Source organism: Lethenteron reissneri, chromosome 17, assembly GCF_015708825.2.
Source record: "Lethenteron reissneri isolate LAM-NWPU_2019-01 chromosome 17, ASM1570882v1, whole genome shotgun sequence".
Taxonomy (NCBI): Eukaryota; Metazoa; Chordata; class Hyperoartia; order Petromyzontiformes; family Petromyzontidae; genus Lethenteron; species Lethenteron reissneri.
The window spans coordinates 13,337,900-13,354,983 of record NC_083795.1 but is presented as its reverse complement, the minus strand read 5'-3'; the positions used below and the strand labels follow the sequence as shown (position 1 = coordinate 13,354,983).

At 51.8% G+C, this 17,084-nt stretch overlaps 1 protein-coding gene across 1 annotated transcript in view; it reads right to left on the bottom strand.

The window, feature by feature from the left end:
- Positions 1-726: 726 nt before the first annotated feature.
- The window catches only part of DGKQ (diacylglycerol kinase theta), a 74,690-nt gene continuing 58,332 nt past the window's right edge, over positions 727-17,084 (bottom strand). Inside the window, exons 23-24 of the mRNA XM_061553190.1 lie at positions 11,412-11,561; positions 727-6,902 (exon numbers count right to left, since the gene is read on the bottom strand). Of these exons, the coding sequence (XP_061409174.1) occupies positions 6,813-6,902; positions 11,412-11,561 (240 nt within the window). The 3' untranslated portion in view covers positions 727-6,812. The remainder of the gene's footprint in view (positions 6,903-11,411; positions 11,562-17,084) is intronic.

Genomic DNA, 17,084 nt, shown 5'->3' with positions numbered 1-17,084 from the left:
CGTTTGTGTTACCACGTGTGTGCGTGTGTGCGTGTTTGTGTCTCTGTGTGTATATGGGAGCAGCGATTCGCGCGCGGCGCGATGACCCGAGTTCGATTCCCCCTTAGGGGCCAACACCAGTGACGAATATCTGAACCGGTCCTGGGCATCCCCGACATCTCATCAGCCTCCAATGAATGTCTGGTGCGGCAAACATCGCCACTAGGGAGACAAAGGCGGCCGGGCGTGGTGCTGGCCACCCACCCCCTCGTGTGACGCGACGTAGGTGCTCGCTAACAGAACTTGCCCCAACAGTCTGTACAGGCTATACGAGGGATGTGAATCTTTGTCTTTGCTTGCATGGTGTTTGCTCGCGCGCGTGTGTGTGTGTTTGTAAGTGGTAATTACGGATGTATTTGACTTTGACTGTGCGACGTGTGATCGTGTGCACATGTGTGTGTAAGGATGTGTGTGTACGTGGTGTATGTGTGTGTGCTAATTAGGTATCTTTGTCTGCACACGTGTCCGCGCGCGGCTTTGTTTTGGTGCGCGTGTGTGCGTCTGTTTTATTGTTCCCACACACCTGCCGGCTGAGCAAACGAAACGAACCATGGCATTGTTAATCACTCAGAGCACAAAGCCGAGCCGAGCACTCCACACACGCCTAACCAATGGCACCCACTCCATATGGGAAGGCCGCGAATGGCAATTGTAATTTTTTTTTATTCTAATTTTCTCCGGGTTCTCCCTGTTTCCTCTCACAACGAAGCCAACCACTCATGAATGGAATTGGCCCAACATCGCAAAAGCAGGACCCTCCTGAACAAGCGTCCTGACACTCAGGGATGCGTTTTGCCGTTGTTAATCAAGAAACGTCACAAGAGCATAACTTAAGACATGCATATGAAACCGCGGTGGCGAGATGTTTACGACCTCGCCTGGTATGAAGGAGGTCGCGGGTTCGATCCCGAGCCTGACGCCTGCTGTATGTTTAGAGTTTGCATGTTCTCCCCGTGGTCGCGTGGATTTTTATCCGGGTCACTTCCACATTTAGAATCAACGTGCATTTGGGAGTATTTGGCTGCTTTACATTTCCACGTGATACCACTTCGTTGAGATATCATTTGTGGGCAGATCGCTACTGAAAATGAGGTATACAGCTTTACCTGGTAAAAAAAAGTATAGTTTAATGAGTTGGATCATCGCCTCTATGTATTGGTCACATGCGCATATTTTAATAGATTCAAAGACACCATCAGCGAGACAGACACAACGCGACTGTGTACAGCGCGGGCACGAGTCAGCCACAACAACAATCCACCTGTACAGTCATCACACCGGACAGAGTCCATAACATCGATCAAGATCGATTCATCCACTCACGACGCACGCATCAGATCACGTGGCGAGAGAGAAGATCCTATGCGTTTGTATTCAAAACGGCTTCTGCACGTGGCCCCTTCCAGCTACGAGGTCGCTCGCTACATCCGCCACGATAACAAAATAATAAGCTTTAGTTTTGAAATCGAACCGCCACAATTCGTTAAATCATGGGGTAGGGGGGTGTAAGCGGTTCTCTCTTAATTTGCGTTTAACGTCCTTCACTTAACCCAGGTGAAATCACGACCTTGGATTAACCAGGTGAAAGCACAACCTTGGATTAACCAGGAGCGCGCCAGCTGAGATTCGAGCGAGAGGGATATCCATATCGAAACGTGGGAATCGGCCCGCAGGGAACGAGGGAATCGCACTCGGTATAGGTGTCACGTGGGGGGATGCTGTCCCAGGCTTATTCTTGGCTACAGGGCAAAACATTTCATCCCCGAGGCAGTCACAGCGAGGTCATCGTGACCCTAATTAACTAGGGGGTGGGGCAACAATGAACCGACTCCCCCAATCCCTCCCCCCTCTCTCCTCGAGCTCCACTTACTTAGCATTGCTGGGAATATCACATCCCACGCACATTCACCGATTAATTTGCTCTCCCCATAAGCAGACACTGCAATGATAATACCACGCATTTACTCGATTATTATCACGATTCGATTCTTTATTTTTTCCAGTGAGATGCATGTGGAATCCATAACAGCCGCAGTTGCCATTAACTAATCAACCACAATCTACATGAAGTAATCGATTATGCTCACGATTTAATGGTTTCAAGATACATTATCCCGCTATCTACCGGATGAGCCAATGGGCTCTCATCGAGATGAATGGGAATGGATTGAAATAGCACGCGTCTCTAGAGTGGAGCGGTGGCGCAGCGGTTAGCACAGTGTCAACAATAATCCTGCATTCCGAGTTTGATTTCCAACCCTGGCTAACATTGGTGGCTAGTCCCACCTAAACCAGTTCCGTACCGAATTATGGGCAGGCAACTCCCATGACTGACAATGTGGGGAGGCCTTCATCCCGCAGTGGATTAACAAAGGGCTGTACATTATAGTGTTATTTAGTACATATCTGCTTGTCTGCATGCGTATTTGCATTATACGAGTATCTGCATATGCATGTCTGCACATGTTTATTTAGGTCATGTGTCTGTATGTTTGTGTCTGTGTACTCAGCTAACGTCAGTGGTGAGTGAAATCTGAACCCAGCCAGAGCCTCTCCTACGTCGACTCAGCCATACATAAAAACAAACCTGGTGTGATAACATAACCGCGGGAGAGACGAAGGCGGGCGGACACGGCCCTGGTCTTAATAGGTGTTCGCTAACAGCACTTGCCCCTACAATGTGTACGACTATTACGGGGGGAATATGCATCTTTACATCACGGTGTGGTCTCAGCCAGGCTGTTTTACAACGGATACACGTGGCCCAATTAATAAGCCACCGTTCAGTTGTTCCTGGCGTTGGCTTCATATACAGAGCTACGAGGGGCCCTTGAATGAACGAGGCCAGTAACGATCCACCCCCTCTTCCTCGACGATTCCATTATTGTCCATGATGCAGGGTAGCGATTTGAATGAACAATCGAGTCTCCCTTTCCGTCCGGCTCATTGGTAAAATGGTGTTCATGCCGTGAGCCTAAATGTAACATTAAAAAAAACTAAAATCTGTGAAAATCCAGGGGACGTGTCGGCGGCACGGAGCCTGCGTCGATGGGAGACCACCTTGTGCGGTAAGAGGCACGAGAGTTAAACCGTGACGGAGGAAATCGATGTTGCTCGACTTTGCGAGTGGACCTCGCGTGCAGCTTGCCCAGTGGTTATAGAAACGTCACGGCGGCGGGTCTGATCCACAAGAGCTCATATTCCACGACACGCATTTAGCATGACACGGGTGTGTGTATGTGTGTGTGGGGAGCGGTAGTGTAGCGGTTAGTGCGCTGCGCTACGAACCCAGCGACCCGAGTTCGACTCCCGCTCAAGGCTAACACCAGTGACGATTATTAGATCGACTCAGCTTCAAAAGAGTACATCGCCACGAGGGAGCGTGGTGTTGGCTACCCACCCCCTCGTGTGCCGTTCCGGCCTTCATAAGTGCTCACTAACAGCACTTGCCCCAACAGTCTATTAAGACTATACCGGGAAATATTTTGTCTTCGTGGGGTGGTGGCCCAGTGGTTAGGACGGTGGCGCCGCTGTTGTTACCGCACGATATTATGAGTTCGATTCCGAGTCACGGTCGAGCATCAGCGGAGAGTCGTAGCTGCTCCTTTCGTAGGCATCCCCTCGACCAGGGGTGAGGAACGGCCATATAAGGCCCGCGAAATCATTTTGTGTGGCCCTGCCAAGGCAACCGCAGGCGGGACTCCAAATTCAATAAATCTCGGAGCAAACCTGGAAAATCAGTTGCGATTAGCAACATCATCAATACCAGCTAACATCACACGCCTCGCCAAAGAGAAGCAGTTCCAGCCATCACATTAGGGGTGAGTTAATAAAATGTTAGACCAGATCTAACGGGCGCATTTTTAAGTTAATAATTTTGTATGATGTTATAAATATCCAAATGGCCCTTGGCAGAAAAAGGGTTCCCCGCCCCTGCCCTAGGTCGAATCAGATGTAACATGAATTGCTTCAACAGTTTGTGAGACAGAGAGCGGTGCGCGATTCTGATGAAGCACGGCTATTTGTCGAGTCCTCTTGAAGGACGATGAGGTTGGGTCCATCATCGTCGTCGATGTACCAATGCTTTAAACCCCCGCACTGAATAACGCGGAGATCTGTGTCGTCCTCAAACCACTCAGAGCTCACGACACCGTGGGCTCTTCACCGCCACCACCCAGGGGAAACTCTCCCCCACCCCCCCCCCCCCCGAGTTTGCTGCACGCATCACTGCGAACCAGGTCCTGCTGGGCGTGGGGTTTCTTTAGATTTGGTTTTCTCAGATTTGTATCAATATTTAATTACAGATTCCCCGTATCTACACATTTGCCGCTCAACGCAAACAAGACTGTGTTAAGGGCACGTTACACAATGTACACACGCCATTGTTTTGTTTGGCAATCTTAAAGTAATGCACTTTTAACCCCTATTTTTTGCCATCTAACCCACTCGTTCTGAACCCGGCCACATATCTGTGTAGCCCAGGTCTCGCCGGTTAACCCTTGCGGGTTAGGGCTTGCGAGCTATTATGCGACACCCGGCGCGGCAGCTAAGCATCGAGTGGAATGGGTGGCACTATTCGTTGAATCACATCATCATCATCGTCGTCGTCGTTACCCTCGTTTCTTTTAAAATATATAAGATATATAACGCACTTGCGATCTGTTAAAACGATTATTCAACCCTCTGCGACGACCGTCAGTCAAACCAGGTGAGTACGGTTTCCATTTATAATCGCGATCATGGAATGTGTGTATAGGTGCGCGCGTCAGCCTGTACATCTATTATGAACACGCAACCCAAATACATTGAGAGAAAAAACACCCCCCCGCCCCCCCCCCCCCCAAAACGTAAACGCTTCGGCCAAAGAGCCGGCACCATGAGGAAGCCGTCTTGCACACGACAGCGGCCGCCCTTCTCAGTGTACGCAATCCTCTCTCTGCTGCTTGGTCGACGACTCCAAAACAGAAAGGACAATCGCGGTGGACAAAAACAATATTTAAAAAACGCCGATCGTCCCCCCCAACGCCCCCCCTCCCCTCCCCCACACCCGCCACCGCCGCCCCCCAGCGCCACCACTTCACCCAGGCGGCCCCCGTGGTGTGTGGCCCGGGCGGCCCCGGAAGGCGCAGGGCGGCTCCGCGAGCCCAGCCCCCGACTCGGCAAAGGGGCGGCGGCGATGGCCCCACGGGACCCGACCCGGTCCGGCCCGGCCCGGCCTGGCCTGGCCCACACCGATCTCCCGAACGACGACGGCGTCCCGTGTGTAATAATAAATAAAATCAGATACTAATTTTATATATATAAAAACACAAAAATATATCACCATCTGCTCCAAGATTAAAAATAAACCCCAGTAAATCAATCCACCGTAAAACAAGTCCGTGCTCCTCCTGTCGAACTTGTAGTGGTTTTGGCCCCAAAACGAGATGGCGTTTTAGCCCGGTCCGCAACTTGGCTCAAAAAATGTTTCTGCTGCGAACGAGCACCGTTTCGTGGCTTAGTTTTTTCGCGAACGAAATTATTTCCTAAAAGTGACTCTGCCAAGTCGAACGATGAGTGAGCAGCGTTAGGTACGTACAGGATGTGGCTGGCCACGTGGCATGCTGTGGTGTTCCTCCCTGCTGTTTGCGAGCGCACCCTGCAAGAGTCGCTACATCCAAGTTCAACGTTTTAGAGATGTTTGCCAAGGGACAAGCGGATAAGCGATCAATGTCACGAGCAGCTATTTGGATATTTAAAAAAAGAAACGGCACATGTTGCACGTGTACGTACGTGTACGTGCGTGAGCGTACGTGGGCTGCCACGTTTCCGTGATCTTTACAAGCACCCTGTGACTAATTCTACGAAGTCTCTGGATGACGGAGAGATTTGGCGAGTGAGGTTTTTGCAGAGCGCAATAGCTGGCCAAAAAGGAAACTGCAAAGCGCGGAGCGAATAAGCTTCGCCCGGCAGCTCCTCGGTACGGACCGGGCCAGAAGAGTCGATCCTACTCGAACCGCCGGCATGGACTGGCGGTTCGAGTCGAGGAAGGCTCAATGGAAACTAGTCCTGTAAACAAAATAAAATTCACCGCACCGTTATCATCATCTTAATCCTGACCATCGTCGTGTTAATCGTCGTCATCATCAAAACTTCACGATCGCATTTTTTGTCAAACGTTAAAAGAAACCGAACCAACTCTGTAGCGGCGTGCGTCACAGACTTGCGACACCGACGAGGAGGAGGCGGCCCCGACGATCGATTCGGAACAAAGGCAACCGTTTTTTTTTGCGGTCAAGCGACGTGGAATGTTTGCATAATTTTTTTTTTAACTACAGTAAACGACCACCACAGCGACAGACAACCACCTGCACTACGAGGTGTTTTTGCATCACTAATATAGAGACACCATTTAAATCTTTTTCATATTCAGCAACGACAACAACAAAAATTCCGAATCAAGAAACTGCGGTTTCCGACAGAGGATTGGGGGGGGGGGCTCTGAGAACATCGGGTGTGAGTTTATGGACACTGCCTTAAAACACTCCGGCTGATTAAGACGACTTTCCGACGCGGATTATCACACTGAACGCATCAAGTCACCCGCGAGGGTTCTGTGTGTGTGGCGGAGGCAGGGGGGGCAGGGGTGGCAGGGGGGGCCGGGGGGGCAGGGCGGGCGCGAGAGGCGGGCGACACGGAGAATGGCGGAGCGCTCGCGGCTGCTCGGTGGTGAGCAGGCGCCGGAAGGGAGGGAGGGTTGACGACGCCATATGCGTCGCGACAGGCGAGATGACTCAGTCGTCGGCGGCGGCGGTGGAGTCGCCCCGAGCCTCCCTCTGGCTGCCCTTCTTCTGCCGCTGTTTGCTCTTCTTCAGCATGCTCACCTGGGCACACGGTGGTCCATTGTCAGGCGCGCACAGCGACGCGGAGGCTCACCGCTTCAATCGACGCGGCGACGAGGGCATCGGACCACACCAACACCGGCATCAGACAAAGATCCCCCGTACAGCCTTAACAGACTGTTGGGACAAGTGCTGTTAGCGAGTAGCACCTATGAAGGCTGGCAAGGCACAAGAGGGGGGTGTGTGGCCATCACCACACCCGGCCGCCTTTGTCTCCCAAGTGGCGATGTTGACACACGGCACCAAGTATTCATTTGAGGCTGAGTCGATTTAGGGGTGGCCCAGGACCGATTCAGATAATCTTTATCTGTGAGTGGGAATCTAACTCGGGTCGTCAGGCATAGAGAGCAGCGCGCGAACCGCTACACTACCGCACCCCCACACAGACACGTGTCTCATTAACACCTACACACAGCCAACATTCTCCACGGGCTCCCGTGACGTCAGAATTATCCCAATTACATCTCCGTGTGAAACAACGGTAGCGCACACTGCCATGGCGAGCGGGTGTCGAGGGATCATCGGTCTCTCGGAGTAGGAGCTGCCACATCCGTGGGTCTCGTTTCTATGAATTACAAGGCACGAGGCAGCAGGTGACACAGCGCAGTGGTGACACTCACGCCTCGCGGATAGAACAGCCTGGGTTCAATTCCCGACTCTGCGTGAGGTTTGTATGTTCTCCCCCTGTTCCGCATGGGTTTCCTCCGGGTTCTCCGATTTAGTCCACACAATGTAAGTGGTATTTAGCCAAATATCGGCATGATAAAAAAAGATCTGTAAATTACTCTATTGGAATTACACATAGCAGCAACAACGCCCCCCCCCCCCCCCCCCCCATTGGGAAAACGTGGTAGGACTCTCTTTAAAAGAGTTGAGACTAAGTGAGATTAACAATAAGGTAAGCACAGGTCTCACGGTCAGTTTGCCCTGAAATTTGCCCGATCTGGTCGTATTATGGAAATCAAGCAGCGTTGAATCTGGATAGTCCTTGAAAGGTGGTGGAGTTCCTTAGGACATCCAGGGGTTGTAGACTCGAGCTTGCAAGCTGGCCAGAAGACACCGTTACAAGGGATGAATTTTTGGATACATCAATTAAGACCTTTGGTCGTTATCCCTCCCACGTGCACGTGGTTTTTCTCCGGGCACTCCCGTTGTTCCTCCCACATGAATCCAAACACTCATTAATTACACAAGCGAAACATCACAATGCAGGACCCTCCGGAACAAGTCTTGAGACTCCGGAACAAGTCACAAAGGTCGTGGCAGTTAGGTCCATGCGAGTAGGGGGCTCAGGACAGGGAAAATCAAACAATGAATATTAATATTACGTTTGGAGGAAACAGCCAGCTCTGGTGTAGTGACCTGGTGGGGAGGCACGGGGAGGGGCAAAAGCCGGGGGAGGGGGTAGGGGCAAGGGATGGGGGGCCCAGTGCCGTCACTTACGCGGGGGGGGGGGGGGATGCACACAATAGGTTTTTCAGAGATTGTCGGCCTTTTTGCGACGTTCACTTTCAAACCGTGAACAATGTTGTCAGGCCAATTATTAAATCCCATCGCAAATCGTTTAATGCCCTTCAAATAATGAAACGAGGATTTTTTTTCCCGTTATAACCCAAGGCATAGAAGGGGACAATAAAAAAAAGCAGCAGCCTCTCTCTCTGCGGGAACAATCCCTCAAAAATCCTTTATCGCGATTGTGGCATTTCGTAGTTAAAAGTGCCGCACGGTAACAAGGTTCATCGAGACAAAGGGAGGCTCGAGTGGCCCTTCACGCGGCTGCAACTCGCGGGTGTCAACACCAATGGAGGGCCTTTACAGGCGGGCCATTTGAAGCGAGGAGCTCCTCTACATAAAGGGCTCCTCTGGGACGAAAATTAAAGAAATGAGAGCAGATTGATCTCGCAATTTCAAGCGCGAAGCCAACGGAGGGCTTCAAAACGAAGATTTTTTTTTTTACGCGACGCGCTGCTAGACAGGAGAGACGACAGTCGGAGAGAGCCATTATTTCATTCGGCGCGTAAACGCCAGCGTCGGCTGCCGCGCTACGCCGAACGCGAGCCGGGGTCTGCGAGCCGTGACCCGTCGCTGTTTCTCGCGCCAGACGCCGTCGCCGATGGCTGCCGGCGAACGCGGGGAGGGGGAGTTCCTTCGTGGGCCGCGCGAGCGCATTACTTATGCAAATTTTGGCCTTTGCTGGAGTGACGACGGCAAAACGATGGCGGGAACACGAGCGACGTCGCGGCACCACGATTGGCTGCCACCCCGCGGGTCGCCCACCCGAGAGCGCTTCGCCTTGGGATGGGGGCGTCCGTGCGGTGTTAAGTGGGGGGGGGGGGGTAGCTGGAGGCTCAGGAGCAAGCACTCTTTCCATTGTTTGTAGCGAGAGTCGTGGACGAAAGGTCGACGCCTGTCGGCGATTTAATTGCAGCCGGCAACGCAGATCGAAAAAGTGCTCCGCAGCTGGCAGCCAACAGCGCAGGAAGCGCGCAAGGCTCGCAGAGACTGCAAAGTTGTTATTTTGATGGGAGGCAGGGGAGGGAACGAGATGCGTTCCATGGTGCGGACGTGCGGCGCAAGAAGATGAAATGCGCGCAGCCAACACGACCTGCAGCTCTGCGAGACGGCGCAGGGGTAGAAGCGAACGGGGGAAAAAAACATGGAAAACAGAGACCACCTGAGACTTCAAAAGAAGAAGACGTCGAGAAATGGGTTCCCATTATTATGCGCGCAGGAAAGAAGCTGTTTGCAATCGTCGCCGCGTGAGCATGCGCATTTCCAATTAGCGTGCTCCACCACTCAACGGCGGCTCATTAACGAAATTGCACAATTGTAATTAGTACGCGTGAAAATTTGGTAGTTTTGATTATCGCTTCACGGATGCGCACAGCAGCGTTATAAAAAACGAAATGTCTTTGTTGGTATGTGCGATCTTCACAACAGCAGCTTCTATGCTGGAGTTGAAAATCGGCAGGGGAGAGGGGGGGGGCGGAGGGCACCGCTCCATCATGGAGGACGCTGGCCAAGTTGACCAACAATCACACCCTTCGCTTTAATCATTTACAATCGTATCCAGAGGTCCACGAATAACACTGGTCAACACACTTTTTCTGGCATAAGGTATTCCAACGGTTTTAAGGTAATTTTGGGGTGCTGATTCCAATTCTGTCTATCACATCAGGTTTTTGAGATATCAAATATTGCATTTTCAATAAAAACTGCAGAAGAAAAATATTAAATAAATGTGGATATCTACATAAAATGATATTATAAACACACTATCCTAAAAATACAGCACCATATTTTAACACTAAAGCAGTCACTGACTCGCAACAACTTGCAATCATAAGTGACAGAGTTAATTTCGGGTAAAATCAATGAAAATGGGGTATGCCGATAGCATACAAATGAGATTTGGAATCAGCACCCTGAAATTAGTCTAAAACAGCTGCAAAAGTCCAGGCCAGAATTTTTTTGTTTTTGTTGACCAGTGTAATACTCGATGTAAACCCCAGCCTCCTTCGAGCTCAAGAGGTTCGGTGGTAACAATGTGGAAATCGCGACCTGCAGGTCGCCAGTGACGGGTGTCGGAGATGGTTCATCATCCGTGCAAGTCGATCCAATGAGTACCGCTTCTTGTGGGACGTGAACTCGTCTCTCCAGGGGAATATGGAATTGCACCACTGGTGCTGGAACATTGCTTGTTCGAGCAGGAAGACGCTCTGACTTTTATCAATCCACTGCTGGATGAAGGCACATTGTTGCTATCTCTCACAGCCCCGTGAGTACACGAGTTGATTTCCTCGCTCCGCCTATGCAGCTGACGTCCATCGCCAGGTGTTGCTCTCTCTCCTTCGGTTGCCACACCGTCGATAGTCTCAACCGGCGGCCATCATCCCCACCGGCGACAACGTGTCCTGCCAAACTCCGCTTCCTCTCCGAACACTCCACGAGACGTGCCTCTAAACCCGTGCCTTGTTCTCCGATCCGTGCGATTCTCTTTCCGTCTTTCGGTGGAATTCCAAGCACGTACCTCTCCACGCTTCCCTTTCCGTCATCTGCGTTGACTCCGCCGCAAGCAAGACCTATGCGAGCGGCTGCTGGGCTCTCTGATTATTTAAGTAAAAATCGATTCCTCCAGCGATTAGCGGTTTGGTTACTCACCTTGTCGTGTATAACGGGAAAAAAAGTAGATGGGTTAAAAAAATGAAAGCCTCACCTCCGTTCCCAAAGTGTGTCGCTGGACGGGAGGATGAAGGGCGGGGCTTGGCGACGTCATCGTCAGACACCGTCAAGCAGGGTGTGGCCTGTTGGGGGTTTCCTGCCTTCGGGAGGCAGGATGTCTGGGTGGCAAGCCGTTTTTAAACGGGCCTGGGTAACCGGTAACAATTTGGAGGCGACCAATTGACCAGATCGACAAATTGTCCCCCCTTATCAGTAACCGCCGTGAAAAGAACGTCGCTCGATGGAGAAGCACGGTGGCCGGCGTCTCACCTGCGGCCCGGCCGACACGATGATGTTCCCAGGCGGCTGCAGCCACGGCTCCCCATCCACCTGGATGGGCGTCTCGCGCTGCAACACGACGCGGATAAACTGGCCTTGCGCAATGCGTATTCCGGAGCGAAGACCGCCTTGTACCTGACCCTGTCGGGGGGGGCGGGGGGAGAGGATACAAACATCGAACATCATCGTCACCGTCTGTGTATCCATCGATGTCGCCTGCACCATCTCGACGTTAAAACCTCGGCCGATGCCGGGGCCGCTCTTTGTCGTGCTGCGGTGGTTGTGATCGGACGAGGTTATCGGCAAGTGCATATGTATGTTAAACTTATTTCTCACCATATGTAGCCAACCATGCTAATTGGAGGTGTAGGGGGGAAAGGACAACAAGCTAAACACAAAAATCAGTTCTAAAAATTGTTTTAGTTGTGAATCTATATGATTTCAAAGTGCATAGCTTCAGCGGCTTCCTAATATCGGAAGGGGAGAGCATTCCAGACGGCAGGAGAAGCGCATTTGAAAGCGCGATGCAGCGACCATTCTTGTTCGATGGTTAGCTAAAATCCACTGCTATGAGGATCACAGAGTTTGTGCGATGGTTTAGGTAAACTCTGCGCCTCACCGACTTCTCCTGCTGGGTCAACGGACCCCAACCCGGCTCAAGGTACACGACACACACACTAAGGTACACGAGACACACACACACACACTAAGGCACACGAGACACACACACACACACTAAGGTACACGAGACACACACACACACTAAGGTAGATGAGACACACACACTAAGGTACACTCACACACACAATAAGGTACACGAGACGCACACACATACACTAAGGTACACGAGACACACACACACACACTAAGGTACACGAAACACACGCACACTAAGGTACACGAGACACACACACACACACTAAGGTACACGAGACACACACACACTAAGGTACATGAGACACACACACACTAAGGTACACGAGACACACACACTAAGGTACATGAGACACACACACACACACCAAGGTACACGACACACACACACACTAAGGTACACGAGACACACACACACACTAAGGTGCACGAGACGCACACACTAAGTCACCGTACGGCACGCATGCCCTTCCAGGTCTGTACATACGACCTGGCTACAGGTCTTCCCCTTGTTACAAAGGTGACATATAAACGAAACAATTTTTTATTTACCAGGTAAGGCCCACCGAGCTATATAGCTCTTTTTCAGAAGCGATCTGGCAACAAATGATCTCAACGAAGTGGCTCATCACGTGCAAATTTATAGCAGCCAAACACAATAAACGCATGGGGAAAATCATCAGGGGGGCAAAAACTGGAGGACCTAGAGAAAAATAAACACGACCACGGGGACAAAAATGTAAACTCCAAATATACAGCAGGCATCAAGGTTGGGATTGAACCCACGACCTCCTGTATACCAGGCGAGGTAGCTAACATCTCACAGCCACCGTGGCGCCCTCATCCTTCACGGGACTCTAGGTCTTCCTGTTGGTCGCCGACCTTCCGGTGCCACTCAAGCGCCCTTGTTGGCCACTTGCCGTCCACCATCCCCACCTGGCATTGAAGGGCTCTGTTTAATCGGGTTAGCTGCTGCCTGCCATTTGAGGGCGAATCATTATTACGTTCATCATTGTTCGGTTTCGCACGGATCGCGGCCAGCATCCCCCCCGGGAAAAGTAGAGGGAGGGTGAGGCAGAAAAACCCGCATTAAATCTCAGCCGTCGCCCATTCACGTCACGCATCCGACGCTGGCTGAGCCGCCAAGAAGAAGTCACAGCGGCGTGACGCGCGCGCTGCGACGTCGTACGGCGTTCCGCTATCAGCTGCAAGCCGGAGTAAAAAAGATGACCCTGCGGCAGCTGTTGGGGGATCACATTAACCATCTCCCCAAGGGTTAGAAGGAGAACGGAGGACCTGATATCGAACGATGGCTCTGCCTGCTCGCTCGTCCGTGCGTCCGTCCACAGGGGATTAAATGTCACATTATTCCTAACTCACACACGCACCCATCGTGAAGTCGACCTGCGCTGAAAAAGGATTACCCGTGGGGGATTTGCGGCGTGCGTACAACGTGCCCACCGCAGCGTGCATGCGTGCGGTGGGCGTAGTGACGCAATGCGATGAATTAAATGACCTCCCACCGCCCACCCGCCCGCCGGCGGCAGCAGGAGGCCGTGGCCGCGTGCGAGCGGAATCTCCGCTTGCTGTTTGGCGGCGAGGAGCGGATTTTGGTGTGGGCAGGGTTCCAGTCACCGAGATGCAGGCGAGCGTCGATCTGGGTTCCCGGTTTACAAATCGGAATAAATGACAAAAAACTGTGCCTCAGTGGAAGGCGAAAAAAAAAAAACGCTACCGTTACAGCGTTGTTGAGGATTCAACGTTAAGCACGGTGTTCAATTTGCATGCACAGCACAAAACACTTGAACTTGATTACGGTGATAAGAGCTCTTTAGTTGAAATAATAACAATTTGCGATACGGTTGAGAGAGTTTTTTTCCCCTGCATTACGTCACGTTTCTGTATTTGACCAATTCATCAATGCACACTTTTATGAGTTGTGCACACTAGGAATAACAATGATGGTGACCACCGTGATGATGACGGTGTTGTGGAAATGATAGTGATAGTGGTGGCGATGGCAGTGATACAGACGAGGGCAATGTTGACGATGAATATGACACTTAATTTAAAAAATTATGACGATGATGACAAATATGGATGATAGCGACGGTGATCAACTCCAATGAAGACCACAAAAGTGAAGACGGCGGTTTTGCGCTCACCAGCCTCGGCACCCCGGCCCTGCACCCGACCTCTCCCCATGATCCACGCACCAAGGTGCCCGACTTCCACACCAACAAAATCGAGGGGGCCGCCCACGTTAACTGGAGAGCACAGGGAGCTAATTAGCGGTGGTTTCCTGGGTGAGTGGTGGGCTGACCCTGGATGAAGTGGGGGGGTGGGGTGGGGATGGGTAGCGGGGGGGGGGGCGTGTGCCGGGCAACGCTCCTGACTCTCATACGGCTCCTGACCTCGGCATAACACCTGATCTCGGGCCTTGCGTCCACGCGTTAAGTCAGGTGAGATCCACGGTTGATCGGACCTGGCTCAGGATTCACGTGAAAAAAATTTAATTAATTACAAATTAGAAGGCAGCCTCACCTCTAACTTGTTTTACATAAGGGAGCGAGACGTATGCTGTGCGCCACTCACCACCCTCTCGGCCCCCGCCCGCAAATAAAGCGTGGCGTGGGCACTGACAGTGACTGGGCGACATGCCTGTGATCCGCGTTCCAGCGCTTCGAAGGCAAGGGTTGGTGGATCATGCATTGCTTTGTTAAAGTCCCTACCATGCTGATTTGCCAGTTTCCAGGGCAGCCGAAAGATGATAATACAGCAAATGGGTTCGTTAACCGGTTTATGGCAAGCTGTGAGTGAATGGGACGCGACGGTGATATGTTAATTACCTCGCATGGTATACACGAGGTCATGGGTCCGATCCCAACCCTGACACCTGTAAATTTGAAGTTATTCCTGTGGTTGGGTGGATTTTTCTCTCAGCCCTCCTTTTTTTTCTAAATGATCCGTGGGTTTTCCTCTGGGTGCTCTGCTGTTTCTTCCATATGAAACAACTGCATCCTGCAAGCTAATTCAGAACTCTTTTGACTAAGTGTCGTGAGACTCATTGAAATTTTCTTATTACTTATTACATAACCTGTTAACCCTTGTTGTTTATTAATCGTTCGTGGGTCGACTCAACCAAGGAATTCAATGACAGTCATCCCTGGAGAGAGGACTGGTCCCCCGCCATAGAGGTGGGGAATTTAAATCACTGGCTCAGCGGCCGCCACAGGAAATGACCACAACTCCAATGCTCATTTCAGCAGGGAAACATTTGCAGCACCGGCTCCTGCAACTGCACTTGTATCGACCGCGGGCGAACGTCGGAGATGAAGATGAAATTAAAGGAAAAAAATGTACCCAGCAAACCCTGCTTGGAGCACAAAAACCCACGCCGCTAAGCTGCTCCGGGGCGTCACGTGGGGTTCACGTGCGACTCATGCCGTCCAGCGCCGTTCGATTGTCCCATCATTCCTCGCTGGAGCAACAACAGAATCAATAGCTGGAGCCGCTGCCGTCCTCTGGGTGACCCAAAAAAACCGGCAGAGGAATCATCTGCTCCGATTAGCCGAGTTTATCTATGGCAGGACTGATCAACGAACATCCGTGGATGGATGCTAGTGGAGCCATGATCTCTCTTCCCCGCACAGAAAGGAGGCTCTGCCCCCACCCCATCCCTCTCCTCCCTTCACCCACCCTCCTCCCTCCTTAGCCGATCGCGACCCCTGTAACCGCAGCCATTCACCAGGGCCGTCAGGTCGAGACGGGTTTACCTGCGGTGCAGGGCGGTTGCGTGCATGTACATTTAGTTGCGCCGCGTACGCATGCACTTACCCGCATGCTTGCACTCGTGTGTTATCATGAGCAAGCGATTGTGCTCGCTGAAGGCACATGATTAATTTGGGCAAGAAAGAACCGCTGCTGTGCAAATACTAATTTAGGCGCGTAGGCACGCGCACGCGCAGACACGTGAGCGCAGCACGTGCAGGACGCAAGTCGTATTTCTCAAAGCTGGCATGTTAGCCAATTCCCACGGACAACAGCGGGGCGCTGTTTACATTTGCTAAATAAAATGAGCACCGCTGTGAGATTTGCGTTGGCTCAGTCACGAGTGAGTGAGTTTGGGTGAGTGTGCCTGCGTGTTGGTGTGTGTGTGTGCATGCACACAGACACAAAGTGTGCGTGTGCGGGGCTCGGCAGTACAGTGGTTAGGGCACTGCGCTTTGACCCCGGCGACCTGAGTTAAATTCCTGCGCATAGCCAACATCGGTGACGAATATCTGAGCCGGTCCTGGGCCTCCCCTAGGTTGACACAGTCTTAAATGAGCATTTAGTGCGGTGTGAATACATCAGCAATGGGGAGACAAAGGCAGCCAGGCGTGGTACTGGCCACCCACCCCTCGTGTGCTCTGCCGGCCAAAAGAAGTGCTCACGAACACCAACTGCCCCAGCGGCCTGTGAGAGGCTCTATGGGGGGGGATCTTTGTATTTTGTTTAGCCGGCCCCGATCCCCGGTACGGAGGCCTCAGCGGTGGCCTCGAGGACGTCTTGGCCCCAGCGGTCTCAGCGCAACGGAGTGTCGGGGTGAAATAACTTAACCTTTCTGATCAATGATTGATACCGGATCAATAGAGCGAAGTGGGTGGGATATTGTTCTGTGGAGCGCCGGTCCAGCAGAAGGCAAAATCCAAAAAAGGCAACACCATGGTAAATAATTAAAGAAATCACAGGGGGCAGCGGAAATGCGAAAAATGAATTGGGGAAATGGGACGACTGCGGGCGCATTTACTATTTAATGATTGTTTTTCTTGCTATATACGCGAGGCCAGAAGTGCAATGTTTTATTAATTCTTCTCTTTACTTTCACGCGGCACGTAAAAAAATATCAGGATCGCAGCAGGACCGGTTACTCAAGGGGCCACCCTTGGGCGGTCGCGGTTGATGCATTGCACTTTGCCAGCGCTTAATTTGGCCTAGACGGCGGCACAAAAACAAGGCCCCCCCTGA